The sequence below is a fragment of the Delphinus delphis genome, chromosome 7 (genome assembly GCF_949987515.2).
Source record: "Delphinus delphis chromosome 7, mDelDel1.2, whole genome shotgun sequence".
NCBI classification, from domain to species: domain Eukaryota; kingdom Metazoa; phylum Chordata; class Mammalia; order Artiodactyla; family Delphinidae; genus Delphinus; species Delphinus delphis.
Window position 1 is genome coordinate 59,310,887 of NC_082689.1, and position 19,539 is coordinate 59,330,425.

The 19,539-nt window shown below is 43.7% G+C and overlaps 1 protein-coding gene across 2 annotated transcripts; it reads right to left on the reverse strand.

The window, feature by feature from the left end:
* Nucleotides 1–4,707: 4,707 nt before the first annotated feature.
* On the reverse strand, nucleotides 4,708–17,361 carry CDCA7 (cell division cycle associated 7). Of its 2 annotated transcripts, XM_060015654.1 has the most exons (10): nucleotides 17,247–17,361; nucleotides 14,401–14,526; nucleotides 13,747–13,983; nucleotides 10,918–11,154; nucleotides 10,532–10,609; nucleotides 9,294–9,500; nucleotides 8,534–8,671; nucleotides 7,521–7,670; nucleotides 6,978–7,114; nucleotides 4,708–6,029 (listed from the first exon to the last, which is right to left on the reverse strand). In XM_060015654.1, exons 1-10 carry the CDS (start codon nucleotides 17,265–17,267, stop codon nucleotides 5,999–6,001), a joined length of 1,362 nt encoding a protein of 453 aa, XP_059871637.1. In that variant the 5' UTR covers nucleotides 17,268–17,361; the 3' UTR covers nucleotides 4,708–5,998. The 2 variants fall into 2 exon arrangements, with proteins under 2 accessions (XP_059871637.1, XP_059871638.1); XM_060015655.1 differs by lacking the exon at nucleotides 13,747–13,983.
* Between the last annotated feature and the right edge of the window lie 2,178 nt (nucleotides 17,362–19,539).

Below are 19,539 nucleotides of genomic sequence, written 5' to 3' on the forward strand. Positions count from 1 at the left end.
AAAAAAGTTTAAATTCTATGCACACAATTTTTGCCACCAAAAGTTTTCCCCCAACAAATGGAGAACACTTCGAGCTACTGTATCTAAAATTACCTTTTTGTAGTTCATTTATAGCTCAATAATACAAATTCTTTACTCAGTAGAATAGAGATATTCTTTAAAGTTAGTATAATGAAGTAAAATGTATTTTTCCCATAAAAAATACATTACTAGAAATACATGATTCTTAATGAATTGACCATTGCAGCTTCATAGAAAGCTAAGCATTATATCACAAAGAAAGGTTACACCTCATAGGGGTTAATGCTGGGATTAACCAACTCTTCAATGTTGGGATCTATCCATTATTTCTCCTCCACCATGACTTTAGTTCTCTCCACCCACATCTCAGGAACTTTCCTGCCCAGAACCCTCAACTTATCTTTTGATAAATGTTTAGTGAATTTTTTTCTCTTTTTTTTTTTTTTTGCCACGTGGCTTACGGAATCTCAGTTCCCTGACCAGGGATTGAACCTGGGCCATGGCAGTGAAAGCCTGGAATCCTAACCACTAGACCAAGGCACTCCCTTAGTAAACATTTGTTGAGTACCTAGTACATGATAAGGGTATTCGGATCAAAGATGGTCTTGCTCTCAATGACTTCACAGCCTTAATGAGGGGAGAAAGTGAAATAAACACGTAACTATGGGTGGCTGGTATTATATGTTATGATCAAGATATGTAGCCCTATCGAGTATGTAGCCTGGTCTATCAGAAGTCCTCAGAACAGTGTTTGGTTCTAATATCTCTCTTCTCTGGCTAGAAAAGCAGGCATGGGCTCTTGAGTTTTCATAAGTTACTTAACCTCGCTGAGTCTCCTCATCTCTAAAATACCTGCTACGGGGCTTCCCTGGTGGTGCAGTGATTGAGAGTCCGCCTGCCGATGCAGGGCACACGGGTTCGTGCCCCGGTCCAGGAAGATCCCACATGCCGCGGAGCAGCTGGGCCCGTGAGCCATGGCCGCTGAGCCTGCGTGTCCGGAGCCTGTGCTCCTCAGCGAGAGAGGCCACAACGGTGAGAGGCCCGCGTACCGCAAAAAAAAAAAAGTTAAAATAAAAATAAAATACCTGCTATGAAAAGCTAACGTACATACTGTACTGAACACTGTGTCTTGTACCCAGGAGGTGGCTCAACTAACTCTAGAGTCCCTCCTGTGGCAAATATTTATCAATATAATGTTGGATTGAGCATTGCTGCAATCATGTGTTATCAGCAGGTACTTTCATCTGACAATAAACACTCCCAACAAACCTTCAAGGCACAGGATTACGTTAAAAAAAAAAAAAAGTTTCCTATTTGGCAGGCTACGCACATTTGCAATCCTACAGGTTGAGTTGACCTACAATGAGCCATGCCTCCCATTTTGGTGTCTAGCCAAGTAGCTTTCCTCCTCTCTCCCCACCCTTGGGCTATACCCAAGTTCACCTAGAACTCTGTGCTACAGTCTAGGGCTACAGACCAGCCCCACAGTCTCCAAAATTCTCAGCCTCCTACCCTTCTTCATCCTTGCAACTAAGAGTTACCACACTTTCTAGAAATCTATTTTAACCAAAGATTTGGGCATAACGATACTAACAATAGCATTACTCGCAATATCAAAAGATTGTTAACCACCAAGATACCCCAATTTTGGGAATTGTTTAAGTAAAATATGGACCATTCATATAAACAAATACTATTATATGGCCATTTTAAATGTTTTGACATTCTTAATGCTATAGAATACAAATGCTACCATATAAAACAAAATGCACGGAAGGTCAAAAAAAAAAAAAAGTTAGTGACTTTTAACCTTAAGTGATGTCTCCTTTGTTTCTGGCTTTTTGCCTCAAACGAGTCTTTCATCACCTGGCTATTATGAATAAAGGTCTCTACCTGGAGCACACTAATTTCTCTACAGCTGAGCCCATACCTTATACATTCGAAAGCAAAGATCCCCAGCTCCCTCCCGCCATTCCAAGTTTAGTCCATCCTCCACTATCTCATAGCAATGCCTCCTTTGGAAGTTCTCACCCTCTTCTCCTTCCTCAACCTTGCAGTTAACTAAGGAGTCTTCTAACCACAGGACTTTAATGCCCTGCAGTTAAGAGCCTCACGAGTTTCTAACATCTATGCTGGATGAGCCAATATCTACCACAGTAAGCAGACCCTGTTTATCCGCAGTCTTGCTTTCCTCGGATTCAGTTACCCAAGGTCGACCTTGGTCCAAAAACACTAAATGGAAAATTCCAGACACAAACAATTCAGAAGCTTTAAATTGTGTGCCATTCAGAGTAGCACAATGAAGTCTCGTGCTGCCCTGCTCCGTCCCACTGGGAGATCCCCAGCCATCCATATCGTCTGCTCCTGACATCCAGGGTCACGGGAAGATGATCAACAGTAGCTTAATGCTCCCGTCTCAATGCCCACTGCCATTCACCTCACTTCATCTCATCACGCAGGGCATTTCATCCTCTCACATGGCCATCAGAAGGGCGAGTGCAGTACATTATAAAAGAGCGAGTGTGCACATTCACCTACTGTATTAGGTGTTGTTGTTCATCTCTAACTATGCCTAATTTATAAATTAAACTTTATCATAGGTATGTATGTATAGGAAAAAGTATAGTATATATAGGGTTTGGTACTATCTGTGGTTTTGGGCATCCACTGGGGGTCTTGGAACATATCCCCCAGGGATGAGAGGGGCCTACGGAATCCTACCCCCAACCCCTCCTGACCACAGAAGCCCTCAGCCCCTCCCAGCCCTCCTGTCTCCCCACCAACAGGGTTTCCACATAAGCCACCTCGGCCAGGACTGCCCCAGCACCCAAGACGCCCTTGTTCTCACTGCCACAACCTGATCCACAGCCCTTTCCTCTGCTTCTGACTCCTAAGGCTGCCCGAGTTCTGCTTAGTTACCAAAAAAAAAGGCTTCTCCCCGGAATACTCTAGTCAAGCTCAGTCACTTTAGCTACGTGGCACTGCGCACTTTTCTCAACTTCTCTGGATTTAGTTCACCCTTGAGCTACTACCCCACAAATGTGCAGTTAACATTAACACAAAAGTCACATATGCTCACCTTTCATTCCCCTCAGGACTTGCTACCACTTTCTTGTCAGAACCTAATCCTCTACAGCCATGCTCTAAATCCCTGAACCCGTAATCCATCCCCTGGCATGCAAATAACTCAACTGTCTACCCCACCTTGAGCCATCAGGAGCTCCCTCTCACTTCTTTTCTGAAAGCAAGATAAAACACAAATAACCCTGTCCTGCACCACCTTCTAACTACTGCCTTTGCCCCTCCTATGAAACTACTAAAGTCTATTATAGTTGCTATTTCCTTCCTCAACCTCTTAGTAGGTGAAGATAAAGCTGGATACCATCTCTACCTCTGGGAACCCAGGATGGAGAAATACAAAGGCAATTCCTGAAGCATGAATACCCTCATACTACTTTTTCATCTAATTGTCCAAACTGGAGTTCTCGCAACTCTAAGGACCGTGTGTGGAGCTTTACAGTGGGGTGCATGGGAGAAAGTAGAGGTTCCCACAGACAAGGCTGAGACAGAGCAGCAGACCTGCCCATCAACGCTGTAAAACACCTGCTAGTGAGAAAACGCCAATTGCTTTTCCTCTCTTCGTTCCTACAGCACGTTACTTTTAGATTTTTGTCTTACTTCTTCCACTAGATTGTAAATCCTTTCAGGGTATAAGGCTTCAGCATCTACTGTTGCTAGCAATATTTTTAATGAAAACCACATAAGTGCCACTTCATAATTTTAAAACATGGTAACACCAAAAATGTTCCAAACGACGACCAATTTTGATTAACTCCAAAAATAGAAGCCTCCCAATTGCATCCCTAAAAGGGTTGGGTTATAATTGGGCTTCTTAAGATACTAAGAGTTTATGAAAAGAAATGTCAATTTCTTTTGGGCTTGTATAGAATACAGTTACAGTTGTGTAACTTCATTTATTTTGGTCTTCTCCCCAGATGTATGTGGTGTAAACGTGGTTTCTCAGATAAGTCTAGAGCAAGACTCAGCAAACTTACCATAAAGAATTTCAGGCTTTGTGGGCCACTATGTCACATGCTTTCTTTTTTTAAAAACCCTCTAAAAATGTAGAAGACCATACTTAGTTCATGTGTCGTATGAATACAGGCTGCAGCAGAATCTGGTCCCCAGGACGTAGCTTGCCAACCCTGGTCTAAAGAATCGGGTACGAGAACTTTTGAACCATGCTTTTTTTGTCTTTTGATTCTCTCAGTTCTGGAATAGGTCTCAAGGCACAGCGTACCTGCAATAAATATCCGAAGGGTTGATAAAAGCAAGCCAGGTATTGTGAAATCACTGTTGGTTCTTGGGTTGGCAAATGGTCAAAGAAAAGAAAACAACATTGTGAAACTTCAGGGGCCCGTATTTTCTATCTGGTGATGTAGCCGTCTTAGCTGATTCTGATTCACAGCTATCAGGCATTATCACCAAGCCAGGCCCTGTTCAAAAGAGCTGGCCCTTGACTGTCAGAAACTTAAGCCAAAGTGTGTGTGTGCAGGTGGGGGGGAAGGGGGAGGGGGCTCTCGAAAAGGCAGACATGGTCTTTTGTTTAAATAGGAGGAAAAAATTAGGACTCAGTGCGGTAAGATTGAGCATCAAAGATTTTTAAAAAAGCAGACAAGCTAGAACAAAATGTTTTATTATTAAAATAAAAAACTTTGTATAAAAGCATAACAGATCAAATGCTCTATTTACATTTATTGATTCAAGGTCCAATTATGCACCAAACACTGCACAGGCACAGCTACGGGCTGCAGACGCAAAGCAAAATGAACACACACACACTTAGATTCTACCTCTAGCAAACGATCTGATTCATGCCGAAACAGGCAGAGGGAGAGACGACACACGGACTCTGCCCAGAAACTAAACTGGCAGAGATGTCAAGTCAGCAAACTGTTGAAAGTCACCCTTCTCCAAAAAGGCACTTCTCAGTGTTATAAAAGTGCTTCAAACCTGAATGCGAACCCTGTGCCTGGTTTATAATTTCTTCAAGAAAGTAAAAACTGCAAAGAATTGTAGCTGAGTATAAGTATCAATTTTCCACGCAACATAAGCAAGAATTTATTTGAAATACCTTACGTTATGAACTGAAAACAACTTGGCAAACTACACTCATCCTGAAGTTTTATTCCATGAATTCAAATCGGCCTACTCCTGAAGGCTCCCCGTCCCAATTCCCCAGGATGGCTTTTCTACAATGATTTCAAGTATAGCACTGCCCGAGAACCTTTGGGTCGTGACCGTGTGGGCCAGATGCACTTGGTGGAAGAAATCAGCAGCAACTAAGCCTCAACTGTGACAACTTGAATAATAAGCACAATACATGGAATATTCTCCTGAGAGGCCTCCACAGTCATATATTCCACTTGCCAACAATCACCTAATTTTTCCACATGGTTTTAAGACTTTTGTGCCTTGATTCTGTTAAAAATGTCAGCGAACACTAAATCAGACCCAGTGTTTTCACGTAAGCAAGTTAGAGGGCTAGTCTCTGGAAATCAAGAGATGTAGTTAGTTAACACTAGTACTGCGTTTCTAAGTGCTTGGTTTTATGGGTGGATTCCAGGGCTATTTCAACACCAATTAAATCAAACATGCTTTCATAAAATTGTCATTTAAAAAGGGTTCTGAAACTAAATGGTGGAAGAGAACCACTGGAGATAAGAGGGGGATGGCACGGGATGAGGGGTGGAGGGAAATGCAAAGGAGAAACTGCAGGAGGGCAGGGTACAGCTGGCACTACACCCCCGTGATGCCCAGACACGCGTGCATGTCTAATGAGGTTAACCTGATTTGCCTATAAGACAGACTGATCATCAGAATTCTTAAACTCGGGTTTCAATCACATGACAAAATTGAAAACTTTAAAACAAGGAAGATTTGTGAAGTGGAAGGCAGGTAGTGGATCTTCCAATTATTATGCTTGCATTTCAAACTCCTGTTTTAGACTGAAAGAGAAGAGGGAACATGTCAGGATATGGTTTTCGGCCTAACAATTCTCTTCTGAAAACTAATTCCAAGAGACACACGCACCCCAATGTTGATAGCAGCACTATTTACAACAGCCAAGACATAGAAGCAACTTAAGTGTCCATCGACAGAGGAATGGATAAAGAAGATGCGGTACATATATACAATGGAATATCACTCAGCCATTAAAAAGAATGAAATAATGCCATTTGCACCAACAGGGATGGACCTGGAGATTATCATACTAAGTGAAATAAGAGAGAGAAAGACAAATACCATATGATATCACTTATATGCAGAATCTAAAATATGATACAAATGAAAACTTATTTACAAAACAAAAACAGACTGACAGACATAGAAAACAAACTTATGGTTACCAAAGGGGAAGGGAGTTGAGGGGATGATAAAATCAGAAGTCTGGGATTAACAGATACAAACTACTATATATACAATAGATAACCAACAAGGTCCTACTGTATAGCACAGGGAACTAAACTCAGTATCTTGTAAGAAACCATAATGGAAAAGAATATGAAAAATATATATATATATGTATAACTGAATTACTTTGCTGTATACCTGAAACACAACATTGTAAATCAACTATACTTCAATTTTTAAAAAGTTAAAAAAATAATAATCTTCTGAGAGCCTAATTCACTCTTTTAAACGTTTCTATCAAGTTATAACACATCTTAAGTGTACAGCTTGAATTTTACACACGCATGCCCACGAGGGTCACCACCACCCAGATGAAGATATAAAATGTTTCCAACCCTCCCCGACTCCCCATGTGCCCCTTTCTAGTTAATACCTGCACCCTCCTGCCCTCCATAAGACCACTCTTCTGACTTCGACCGTTTTATTAAGATACAAAAATGAATGTCAGATTTGGGTGTGGAAGAGGGAAAAATCAGCCCTACCTTTTCAAGTAAGCATGCACGTTCCCGAAGCCGTGGTACTTGGCTAAGTACACGAGCACCCCAGTTGCACACCGCCCGTCTCTCTGCCGACAGAAGCTGCAGTTGCAGATCCCGCGACACGGTGGGCAGTGCCAGCTCTGAATAAGCATGAAAAGGCACCATTAAGTTAAACCTCACGCCGCCGCTTACTTATTTACTCCTGTTTAACCTTTAAGATGGGCCTGATCAATTGCATTCAGATCTTTTTAATTATTAAAAACCTCGTAACATGGTTAACATCAGTTAGTCATGCATCACGTTCCCTTAGGAAATCCCACGGAAAAAGTTCCACAGCCACTAGCAGGGCTAAGTGGGGAACGGACTTCCCCGAATGGCCGGGTCGGGAGCACTCCAGAAGGGCTCACCACTATCCACCAACACTCTGAATGCATCTGTCTTCCCCGAAATGAATGTCCCACGACACTAAGGGCTCAATCTCTCTCTGGCCCTATCAGCTCACGGCAGACTCTCGAGCCCCCAGGACCACCCCTTCGAGGCACGTACTGGGTCTAGCAGAGCATCCCTGACTTCTTCACCGTAACGGTTTCGAAGGCAGGGCCCGCAGAACTGGCCTCGAACGCCCCAGCACTCTGGGTTTCTGCAGTTTGTCTTGGTATCCATAGTTTTCTGGCGGCACTGATGACAAGTCGTTCCCTGCAAATAATAAGCAAATAAGAACCAAAAACAAAAACACTGCTTTCTGTAGACAAAATACTTAAAGAATGTCCTTCTTTGGGAATTCCCTGGCGGTCCAGTGGTTAGGACTCCACGCTTTCACTGCGGAGGGCAAGCCGCACAGCCAAAAAAAGGAGGAATTTGACTACAAAAAAAAATTTAAAGAGAAAAAAAAGAATGTCCTTCTTTGTGGGTAAAGTCTCATATTTTCTCTTTGAATCCTAGTTCACATCTATACACACATGTATACAAAAGGACATGAAAAGTATCTCAAGCATGGTGATTTCATTCAACTGGCAGATGCAATACCTTATGTTATCAAAACTACAATAAGAAAAGATCTGTTTGGGCTTCCCTGGTGGCGGCGCAGTGGTTGAGAGTCCGCCTGCCGATGCAGGGGACACAGGTTCGTGCCCTGGTCCGGGAGGATCCCACATGCCGCAGAGCGGCTGGGCCCGTGAGCCATGGCCGCTGAGCCTGTGCTCCGCAATGGGAGAGGCCGCAGCCTGCGTACCGCAAAAAAAAAAAAAGATCTGTTTATCTTTACCACACAACCATATCCCCAACACCTATCTATGTAGACACACGTTAACAGATACTTAGGTTGAATGAATCAATTTCTAAATTAAGAGAAAAGATTTTATGCTACTAAAGACTTACTAAGCAACTACTACTACTGCAAACTTACTAAGAAAGCTAAATCCCAAGGATGCTACAAAACTCTGTTCTTACATGAAAAAAACACACAGGCACACATCCCATATGCTAAGACTGTTAGAACATTAGCAAAATGTCTCTCTCACAGACGTGTACATTTCCAGACATCATTTAGAGGCTCTGACCAATGAACGGTTATAGATCTTCTCTCGAGAGTTGCTGCAGATGTTGTCCAATTCTTCCTCTGTGATTTCGTCCACTGGGCGGATTATATGGGGAAGGGCCATGGATCCGGGGCGACGACTTCGGGGCATGTCATCTTCCTGCATAATGAGAAACATGGAACAGAGTGGCCTTCCTGGCTCTTGCCAGCTCTGAATCTCAAGATACTCGCTTTGTCATTTCTTCAGAGAATTCAACCTGGAAATCATTCTTAGAGCTTACGGAGAAGGGGAGAATCCTAAGTTTACTAAGGATCATGGGACAACATCATGGAAATGACTCCTACGATTAAGAAAAGCCCAAGATAATTTTGATCCTCTTGCCTGCTAGCAAGAACCATCAAAATAAGCTGATATGGGGCTTCCCTGGTGGCGCAGGGGTTGAGAGTCCGCCTGCCGATGCAGGGGACGCAGGTTCGTGCCCCAGTCCGGGAAGATCCCACATGCCGTGGAGCGGCTGGGCCCGTGAGCCATGGCCGCTGAGCCTGCGCGTCTGGAGCCTGTGCTCCGCAACGGGAGAGGCCACAACAGTGAGAGGCTCCCGTACCGCAAAAAAAAAAAAAAAAAAAAGCTGATGTGACTTTAACCGTTCTGGAGTGTTTGAGAAGAACATTTCATACGGATCATTGGTGTTGAGGGGGTGTGTGCTCCCGTGCTGTGTCCATGACCCTGGGCCCACAGAACATGACAAACAGAAGAGAAAGCATAAAAGCGGAGAACTCACGTTCACGTAGCCGGCCACGGGCTTCCTCTTTCTCACCAACATGTACTTATCCTCTTCCTCCTCGTCCTCCTCCTCATCCTCCGTGGGCGGGGCACTGTGCGACCCAAGGACCCGAGACCTCGACCTGGTGAGAGGACGAGCTCTCCGCTCAGGGTTTCTCCTGCAGGAGACACCTGGGAATGTGCGCCTTCGGGGTGTCTTTGGACGCTGAACAAAACACAGAGGATTGGACCCGTTTATTCCAGAATGAGAAGTGGCACCTTCTCCTGAACCAGGTTGTCCTTTAAGTAAAAGGAGTACTCCACTTCCCGATTTCCTTCAGCCTCTCTGTAATGCATGGAAAATGAGCCCAGAAATGATACAGCCATTGTAATTTGGCTTTTGTTAACACCAAACCTGGTTTCTCTCAAACTGAGGGATGATCTATTTATGCTTTACTCAATAAAGATGCGAGAAAGAATCTCGTTCTCCAAAAAAAAAACCTTTTCTACAACATCTCTTGAGCCCTGAAACATATTCACTGTTCCTATACTGCCCAAGAGAGAAATGTATGTATGCTTTTCCTTGTTCTATTCCTTGCTCACGGAGAGGCGGAAAAGGAAATCTTTCCTTTTGTACCACACCAGACACACCAGATTCCCCTGAGTTGCACCAGCTTAGTTTCCTCAGGATATAATCACATACATTAGGCCATGACTTGGTTAACAAATTGTTTTTGCTTTCTTTTTTTTCATTCTCAGATTTTAAAAACATCCATTACCATGTAGGAGGAATCTGCCAATGCTGGGGATACAGAAAAAACCATTTTCGATCTTTATTTCCTACCCCTGAGGGTCTTAGGTTTACTTGGGTGGGAGGAAAAGAAACAACCAATCAAAAGAGGTTTGAGGAACTTCCCTGGAGGTCCAGTGGTGGAGACTCCGTGCTTCCACTGCAGGGGGCGCGGGTTCGATCTCTGGTCCAGGAACTAGGACCCCACGTGCCACGTGGGTGGCCAAGGAAAACGGAGGGGCTTGGGGTTTGAGCCCCACAGGAGCTCGGCATCAGGGGACAGGGGCACCCCTGGCCCAGGGTGCAAGGAAGAGGTCCCAGAGATCTGTCAGAAGCTTTCCTCTATCACCTCTAAGTCTGTCTACAAGACCACATGAAATAACGAAATTGGACTTTAAAATCAGACCTGCCCATTTAAAATCAGACCTCCCCAAAACAGTACCATACAAACAAGGATTTGTACTTACTGAACTGGAGCCTGGCAGGGAACGACTTCCAGGGAAGGAGCCAGGAAAGCTTTCTAATTCTGACATTAGTTTTGCAAGCTAAAAAGGGAGGACAGTAAACAGAAGTTATTGGTTTAGAATAACTACTGAAAACAAGTAAATTCTGGAAATCACAGTAGCACGTTTCAAAGAGTTTCTGATTTCCCCTATACATCTACCAAGACTTTAATAGATTAAAAAAAGAAAAGTTAAGTTTAGGAAAAGAAACACAGTTTAAAACATATGTTATGAAAATTTCAGAGCTACATGGAAAATAATTCTTATGACAAAGATATAAGCAACAAGTGGCTTAGAGAAAAGCTGGGAAGGAAGGGTGAGTTCTAATACATTCAAAGTCAGATACCTACCATTGCTTTGTTTTGCTGTATATTTAAAGCCCTTTTCTCCAAAAAATTCATGCCACTTTCATCTTCTGAATCAGAATTGCAATCGGTCACAGAATTCTCTGAGGGTTCGGAGGGCACTGCTCTCTCGTTGGCAGCTCCCCTGGTATTTCGAGTTGGAAACTTCATGGCCACCCGGAGAGGTCCGGAACTTCTGCACTGACTGCGGGTCCGACAGCCCGCGTGGTCTGCCTGCAGCCTCTAGTCAATCAGAACAAGTGAGGCATTAATGACTTGCTGATTGTTGCACAGTCTGCAACAGTATGACTACAAAATATGCCTTTGGAACAAAAAGAGCTTGCAGCAAATACATTTGCACTGAACACTTTAATTGTCAAGTTTAATTGACAGCTCTGGGTAACAAAATCAAGAATTACAAATAAATACAACAACCTGAGTGTAGTTTAACTCGGGGAGCCTACGTGAGACACATTGTTATAAGCCACCTTCACAGTCCCTAGGCCAGTGGTTCCGAGCCATTTTTTTAATGTGAAAATCCCAGCTCCCTTTTTCATTTCTTTAAAAATAGAATCTTTATGCATTTTGAAAAGAATTCCCCTAGGAGTAAATACGTGTGCTCTCATAAATATTATTTCAATGCTTATGGCAATACTAAACTTTATTAAAAGATGTCTCAATGTTCTGTACTACTTTTTTTAAAAACTATCAAAATATATAACATAACATAAAATTTTTCACTGGAACCATTTTTAAGTGTAGAGTTGAATGACATTAAATACATTCATTGTTCTGCAACCATCACCACCATCCATCTCCAGAACTTTTTCATCTTCACAAACTGAAACTCCATACTCATTAAACAGTTACTCCCCACTCGCCTCCCCCTCGACCCCTGGCAACCACATTCTACTTTCTGTCTCTATGAGATCTGACTACCTCCCTCTCTTATCCACTTTTTGGAAGCCTAAAATTCTTAAAATCTCAGATTCCAAAAGTAGTATGTTTCCACCATTTAAAATGTATGAAAATTAGCCACTGGGGAAATGCAAATCAGAATCACAAGACATCACTTCCCACCCACTAGCAGAACCAAATCAATAAGTACTGCAAGGATGTGGAGAAACTGGAACCCACACACCCACTCTGGTAGGACTGTAAAATGGTGCCGCCAGTTTGGAAGACAGTCTGGCGGTTCCTCAAAAGGTTAACCATACGGACTATATGACTCAGCAACTCTACTCCTACTGAAGAGTGTACGTCCATACAAAAACCTGTATGCACATGTTCAGAGCAGCATCAGTCCTAACAAAAGGTGCCAACAGCCGAAACGTCCATCAGCTGATGAGTGGATAAATAAAATGTGGTATATTCACACAATGGAATATTATTCAGCAATAAAAAGATATGAAGTAAAAAAAAAAAAGATATGAAGTACTGACACATGGAAGAACTTTGAAAACATTATGCTAAGTGAAAGAAGCCAGTCACAAAAGACCACATATTGTAGGGTTCCACTTCTAGGAAATGCCCAGGATAGGCAAATCTATGAGACAAAATAGATTAACGGTTGTCAGGAACTGAGGATATTGGGAAAGGATGCAAAGTGACTGCTGATGGGTACAGCATTTCTTTTTGGGGTGACAAAAATATTCTGAAAATGACTGTGGTGATGGCTGAAAACAAACAAAAAAAAGAGAGAGGCAAAAAATACCACCCATAAAGTCCCAGAAACGGAAGACTCATTTTTTAACATTCCAAAATCCCCACCGCTTTTTGTACTATTCTTATATTTTTAGTGTGCATGGGTTGAAAGATATAAAATGACAAAACTTTTATCAGTTCTTAAGCCTTTTAATCAATTGGCATTTTATCAATCGCAACAAATAGCATCTACAAAGAATTGAAACATTGCCCGGAAATGATTCAGGCTATAGACAATGTTGGGTGACATCCAGATTCGCAGATCAGCCCCTGCCAATAACTCCAATACATACTGATTCAGACCAACACCACCTCTTAGAGGAAATATTACATTATCGTGAAGTCAGACAGTGATAAACACTCGCTGGTCAGGCGTCCTCACTTATGTCAGTGCCGCTCAAGTGCGGTCCCAGGCAGTGGACCCGTGTCAGAGCACAATGAGCTAGAGAGCACGCACCTGACTGCAAATCAACAGTCTGTCGAGAAAGTCTTGCTAACAGAAAAACGTGTGCAGAAGTAACCAGCATGCTCGGGGAGAGTGGGACCGAGGTGCGTCAGCGGCAGCAGTGTCCTGAGCAGGACAACAGAGGCTAAAGGTAAGACAGCATGCACAGGAAAAGCCAACAGAGGAGCCAAAGTGGAAGCAGGCAGGGCCCTAATTGTCATTACCTGCACTTAAGCTCCTGCATGGGAGTTATCACAGGCTTTCCGGATGCAGGCACAGATCCACTACAGGAACCGACATTTACTGAAGGCCTACTCTATGTCAGGCCCTGGGCTGGGCACTTGAACTTAAATGTGAATGTAGCTCATCTTGAGGGCACGTGTGCTTCCTCTGATTAGGCTGGATTTCTGTAGCAACAGAAATCTGCAGGCGGGCCAATTCTATCTTACCAGTTTCCAAGATTTTCAGAGACTACAAAAATGGTCAAGCTTTACAAGGAGAACTACATTAGCAAAAAACTGCTTTAAGACATGAAGAAAATACTCTTAAAACTTTTTAAAAGATCAACAAAATCTTCTGGCATGACTAAAACGAAAATCTTAAGAAAAAAAAAAACTTTTTAGGCAAGTACGTCATGCCTCTAAAGGTACCTTATTTCTTCATATTGGTGAAATTCTCAAACTCACCATTCCATCTTGTATCTCACTCTCTGAGAAACCGCAAAACGATTCATCATCAGAGTCGGCATGAAAAATACTGGCCAGTTCGTTAGTGACATCTGGCCTTGGTTTCTGTAAAAATCCACAATGGTCTAACACATCTTGCACCTCACTTTCTGAAAAGCCGCAGAAAGATTCATTATCAGAGTCCTCATAAAAAACATTTGCCAGTTCTTCACTGATATCTGACCTGAATTTAGGTTTCTGTAAAATAAATAAATAAATGTGGTTGTGCATTTTTTTTCCTTTTCAAGAACCAATTTTCCATAAACCGTGCAGAGAGCAAATCACATTTACAAGTGCACTACAAGAGAATAGCTTTTGTTACAAAGAAAAATGGTTCAGAGGTTTACAAATGATTTCTAAGTTGTTATGGCAAATCATCAGGCATGTTAGGTTAGGCGACATTTCAAAAGGATAGAATAAGTAGCTAATCTACCTCCAACAATTACTACCTAGAACCACAGCAAAAAGTGAAATGAAATTACAGTGCATACTGTATTTTCATAACGGCTGTATAGAAATGTAAGCAAAAAGCAAGCAGTTTTAATCACGCACAAAGCATTTGAGGCATTTTGAGCACGGCAGACTCCATTCTGTTTATTCTCAGGCAGCACTTACTGTGTTTGCAAAATTATCAGAAGCAAAGCTGTCACAACTGTCATCAGAGGATGACGAGGTTTCCATGGAAATCAACTTCACATATCTGAATTTCTTGAAGTTCTTCTTTGCTCTGCGATCCTTTTGCTGCAAACAGAAATGGCAACACTATTAAATGGGTTGCTTACCGCAGAATCTAACGAAAGATATCATTTTTGAGTTGAGTAGGTTCAAACAGCACAGAGGAGATGTGTCCACTTCTTATACCCTACACAGAAAAAGGCGGGTTTGCAATTGCTACAAAAATTTTTTCAAAACCAGGTAATATCCTAAAAAGAGATCCCTGTGAAGGAACATTATAACGACAACTATCAATTTATTCAAATATCTGTAGAGCTACCCCTTTACCCACCTTAAGAGCCCCAAACTCTTAACATTATTATACTGAGCTCCCAAGGCATTAAAAGCTAAACTCCTAAAAAAAAAAGCTAAACTCCTAAAATCTGCCCTTAAAAAAAAATTAAACTGTACTTCAAAAGTACAAAATGGTAGTGATTTCTCTCCCTCAGCCAAAATCAAGCTAATGAGATCTTTCTATGTAAGCTTTGGGCTCTGTACTGTGATGCTAATTTCCCAAACTGTAAAAACTGGGCAGCACCTCTACTTGGAGATGGCAGGCTTTCAAACAGGCCTGTGCCAATCAGGAGGGGTAGAGTGATTTCAGCACAAGTCCTTACAAATCAAATATATCGACCCAGTGAACAAATGTACAGGAGCCAAGTTAAAGGTCAAACAGTCCTCCAAACCCAGGTAGAATGCCTGATTCCACTTCAGGGCTCTATTAGGCTGGCCAGACATTCAGCTCTTTCTGCAGTCCCCTTGCTGCACAAGTCTTAAGTTTTTAGAAGTCCTTTCATAAGACACAAATGGCCTGTGGATATGAAAATGCAGCCTTCATTCATGAACACTGAATAGCCTGGCACTGCTCATCAGAACACGCAACTGGCATCAATCTCATGTAAAAAGATGGCCGTTTCTACCATTTCTTAATATTTAATGAGATTTCTTAAATGCTGTATTAGTAGTTCCTATATTTTTCTCTTCTGAAGTATAGCCATGGAGTAACAGAAGTGACTCCTTACACTGAAAACTTTTGAAAAGGCAAGCTCTGCTAGGGGTCCCACAAAAATAATGCCAAGATGTGAGGTGTCGGGTGAACAGAACATTCTGACCTTCCTTCTATACTTAACATTATGCATTTCTCTTGCAAATAAAATTATTTTCATGATCATGGGACCCAACCACCCAGTACTCCTCAACAGACTCCATTCAATCATCTTAGGAAGTTTTAGTCTTTTGTCCTTTTAGAAAGGCAGGCAAATGTGATAATAGGTAGAGGTACTACCTATTAAAGGAGATCTCAGAAACTCCCCATTTTCCAGATGAGCAAATTAAAGGCTCCAAGGAGGTGAAACAGATTGCTCAAGATCACAGGGTTGCAAGGAGTCTGCAGTCTCCTAAAACAGCAAAGCTCCTTGCACTACTGCAGGAATTATCACCATTCACTCATCAGTATACCTGCCAGCAGTCAGACGCCCAAGACAGCCTCAAGGGAGGCATTCTGTTGGAAGCTCGCAGGGAAATTCCTGCTGAGCTTTAACTAGTCACCACATGCCAAGAGTTAGTTATCAGGCAAATGTATACCTGGAGGAAAAGACCTAGAAAGAAGCAAGGCAAATGATCATGGTTGAGATGGACTTTCTTGGCAGATAGGTAATAACTAACACCACTTAATAGGTGTTTTTTTGTGCCAGGCACTAAGTATGCTTTCACATTAATTCCTTGCAACAAAGGTGGAAACTGAGGCTCAGAGAGGTGAAAGGAACTATTCAAGTCCCACGATGGCCCAAATTTGAACCCAGGCACGTCAGAGTCCAAGTCCAGCTACACGTCTTTCTTCATGCCGAAAGCCAATGCCCAGGTCCATTCAGGAGAGCTGTCTCTGAAACCACGCCCCCAACACGCCCTCTCCCACCCACCCCCAGGGAATCCCAGCCTTCCCACGTGGGCCCCTTACCCATATTTATTTTAAGCGTGTCACTCTCTTCCTTTTCACCCAACCCCCACCCTCTAACCTCTTCTGGGGCAGACCCTCCGTTCCGGTTTCCGTTAGAGCAGAAAGTAACGTTCCATCAGGGCTACGTCCCGCTGCTGAGAGGATGGTTGGGGGGTGGGGAAGGGAGTGGGAAATGAGCAAACGGTCGGCGAACCGTTCAGACCAAGTCCTTCCGCTGCACTAAATCCCCGCCTGGGACTAGAAATGCCCCCTCAAGTGTGCATAACCCAAGTTCTAAAGAGACCGATTTGCAAGACCTTTAAACTCCAAACCCTCAGTGGTTACAAGCGCCTGCCGGCATGGTTGATGCAAAAGCGGGCGGGAAGCGCGCGCAAGGACCCCCAGTACGCGCGGGGCTGCGCGCGGGAAAGGGCCTGGAGGCTGCAGGGCGGCGTTCCCCTCCGCGCCCCGCGGGCAGGTCTGCGTACAGCGGACACAATGGGCCCCCCCGGCCAGCCCCCAGCGCACGTGCACCTCGGGCGCACGTGGCCTCGAGCTCCCCGGGGCTGCCAACCATCCTGCAAAGCTCTCAAATCCCCGGACCGCCCGCGCGCCGGGTGCACACGCCCGTCGGGGGCAACCCCTAGTCCCCGAACTACCCCCAAGTGCACAACATCAGGGGCTTGGCTCAACGGGCGCCGCCCAGGACGGCCACCAGTTGATAAGGGCACTCCGCCGCGGAGATGGAGGGGGTCCGCCCGTGCCCAACACCCACCGCGCCCATCCCGCGCCTTCGCCCGTCCAGCCTCACCGGCACGCGGCGAGCGTCCATGCTGGCGGCTGGCGCTCTGAGCGCTGAGAGCTGAGAAGCCGCGCGCGCCTCCGTCCCACCACGCAGGAGCCGGAGCTCGAGCAGCGCGGGCCGGCGGGCGGGGCGCTCAGAGCCCGGGCCGGAGGGGCGGGGCGCGGCAGGCTTTCCCGCGTTGGGGCGCAGGTCCTGCCAGCTATGGTAACGGTCCACCCGCGCGAGAGACCCACTCGGCCCCGGAAAAAAAGCGGTCCCCCCCAGATACCCTGAAGTCCTGTGATAGCCGTGCAGTCCCCTAAAATCCTCCTTGGAACTGTGATGCCTTGGGAGCTCCAGGACCACTCCTCTTTACGTAGCTGCACGGTCCCGAGCGAATGGCGCGAAAATGGGTCGTATTGCCCCGGGGTTAGCAGGCTGATTTGCATGAATTCCGGGGCTGGGAGAGGAAAGTGGAGATGGGAGTCGTGGAGAGCTGCGCCGGCCTCAGCATTTAGCACTTTCCCTGCGGTGTGCGGTTTACGTTATATAAAATAAAAATCAAAGAACCAAGCACGAACTCCACCGTTTATCAGCCCAGGCACTGCCCCTAGATGTAGCACCTCTTATCTGGTAACCGCACCATTATCTGAAGCAATAAAATGAGTTAAATCCTGATCTTTCTTTCCAGAAAGCACGGGAAGTTGTTTTATATAAGACTTGTGGTTTTGAAATGAGAAAGGGCTACTGTTAGTTAAGACTCATCTACGGGATAATAAAGTCTAGAAATTATAGAAGAATGGAAGCTAAAGACTGCATTATGTGGTTTGGAGTTAACGTTCTTCGTCAAAATTTAGAATTACCTAAGTCAGAATGAGCCTGAGATTTTTCATTGCCCTTTGAAACGAACCTGACATTACGACGAAATACAGTGTGAGGCTTAAAAAAATTTTTTTTGTAGAGAACAGGGGAAAAAGTTGCTTTTAGAAGAAAAAGTAAAATAAATTGTGTTGCTTTAAAAGACCTTAATTATAATCTTACGTTTAAAACAAGTGCTTTAAATGAAGCATTCGCTTTCTCCTTCAAAACTTCTCTTGGGAATATTCCTTTGCAGGGAGAGAGCATGCGTGAACACACTGCGTTCCTCTCCGGTTATATTGAATACAAAAACTTGTGAATAATCGATGCACGAGAACGTGGATTGGAAGAATCGTTAAGAACTTGATCGGAGTTTTCGAGCCTTTCTACTACACGCCTGATCCATGGTCACTCTGCCACAGAGCGAGGAACAAAGAACTCAGGGTCTGGAAGGTAGGCGCCAGGAGAGTTTGTTGGTCTGTCTGGCGAAATTGCTGGCAGTAGCGAGCCCTCAATAAATATTTGTTGAGTAAATAAACGACTGCATGAATGGTGAATGAACTAAAATTGTCGTTAGTACTGTGTCCTTGGGAATACAATCTTGTGCCACTAAAATTAAACATGTGAGAATTTGGAATTGTTAAACTACATAAAGTAGGGGAAGATTAACTCACTTTGCCTATTTCTTCTGATAAGAAAAGTATTAGTCTTGCTGGGGCACCAGAATATAGTTTTCATATTTTTTAAGGTTAAGATCACTGGTCTATTAGTCTTTTCAGTAATCAGGAAAATGCAAATTAAAACAGAGATACAGTTTCACTCAGACTGGCCAAAAATTTAAAGCCTGTTAAGACCAGGTGTTGGTAAGGATATGAGGAAATCCCTGAAATGATGTTATTAGTGTAAATGTTTCACTTGGGAGTGCAATTCAGGAATATTTAGCAAAACCACTTCCGGATATATACCCTAAAACAAAGTTTTTCATGCTGCAAGTTAGAACCCATTGGCAAATTGTGAAATCAATTTAGTGGGTTGCAACTAGCGTATTTTCTTCTTTCTTTTTGAAATAGAATTTTAAAAATAAGAGTAGTGTGAGTATTGTTTCCTGAAGCGCTTGTGCCTGTCTGTGTGTATGCTGTGTAAAACGCGTACTTCTTATTGTGCTTCACCATCAACAAAGTTTCCAAGATACTGTCCTGGAGAAGGTACATTATGAGTCTTGTACTGATGCTCTCTCTCCTTTATTCGTTCAGCTGAGGCTTGCCAACACCCATGACACCAGGCACTATTCTGAGAACTGGGACATAAAGCCCATGAAGTTGACATTCTAGTGGAGGACTGGAAGTAAACAGTAAGATAATTTCAGGTGTGATAACTTCCAAGAAGGAGGAGAGATGGATAGGAAATGAAAGAGGTACCAATTCAGAAAATAGAAACAGAAAACAAAAAAGAAAATAGAAAC

Bases quoted from the DNA above. Each gene is read 5' to 3' on its own strand.
- CDCA7 (XM_060015654.1), bottom strand. From the start codon at position 17,267: ATGGACGCTCGCCGCGTGCCG. The intron at 13,984-14,400 runs GTAAGTGCTGCC...TTTATTTTACAG, and splicing joins CTGATAATTTTGCAAACACA to AAACCTAAATTCAGGTCAGA. The intron at 8,672-9,293 runs GTGAGTTCTCCG...CTCATTATGCAG, and splicing joins CCGTGGCCGGCTACGTGAAC to GAAGATGACATGCCCCGAAG.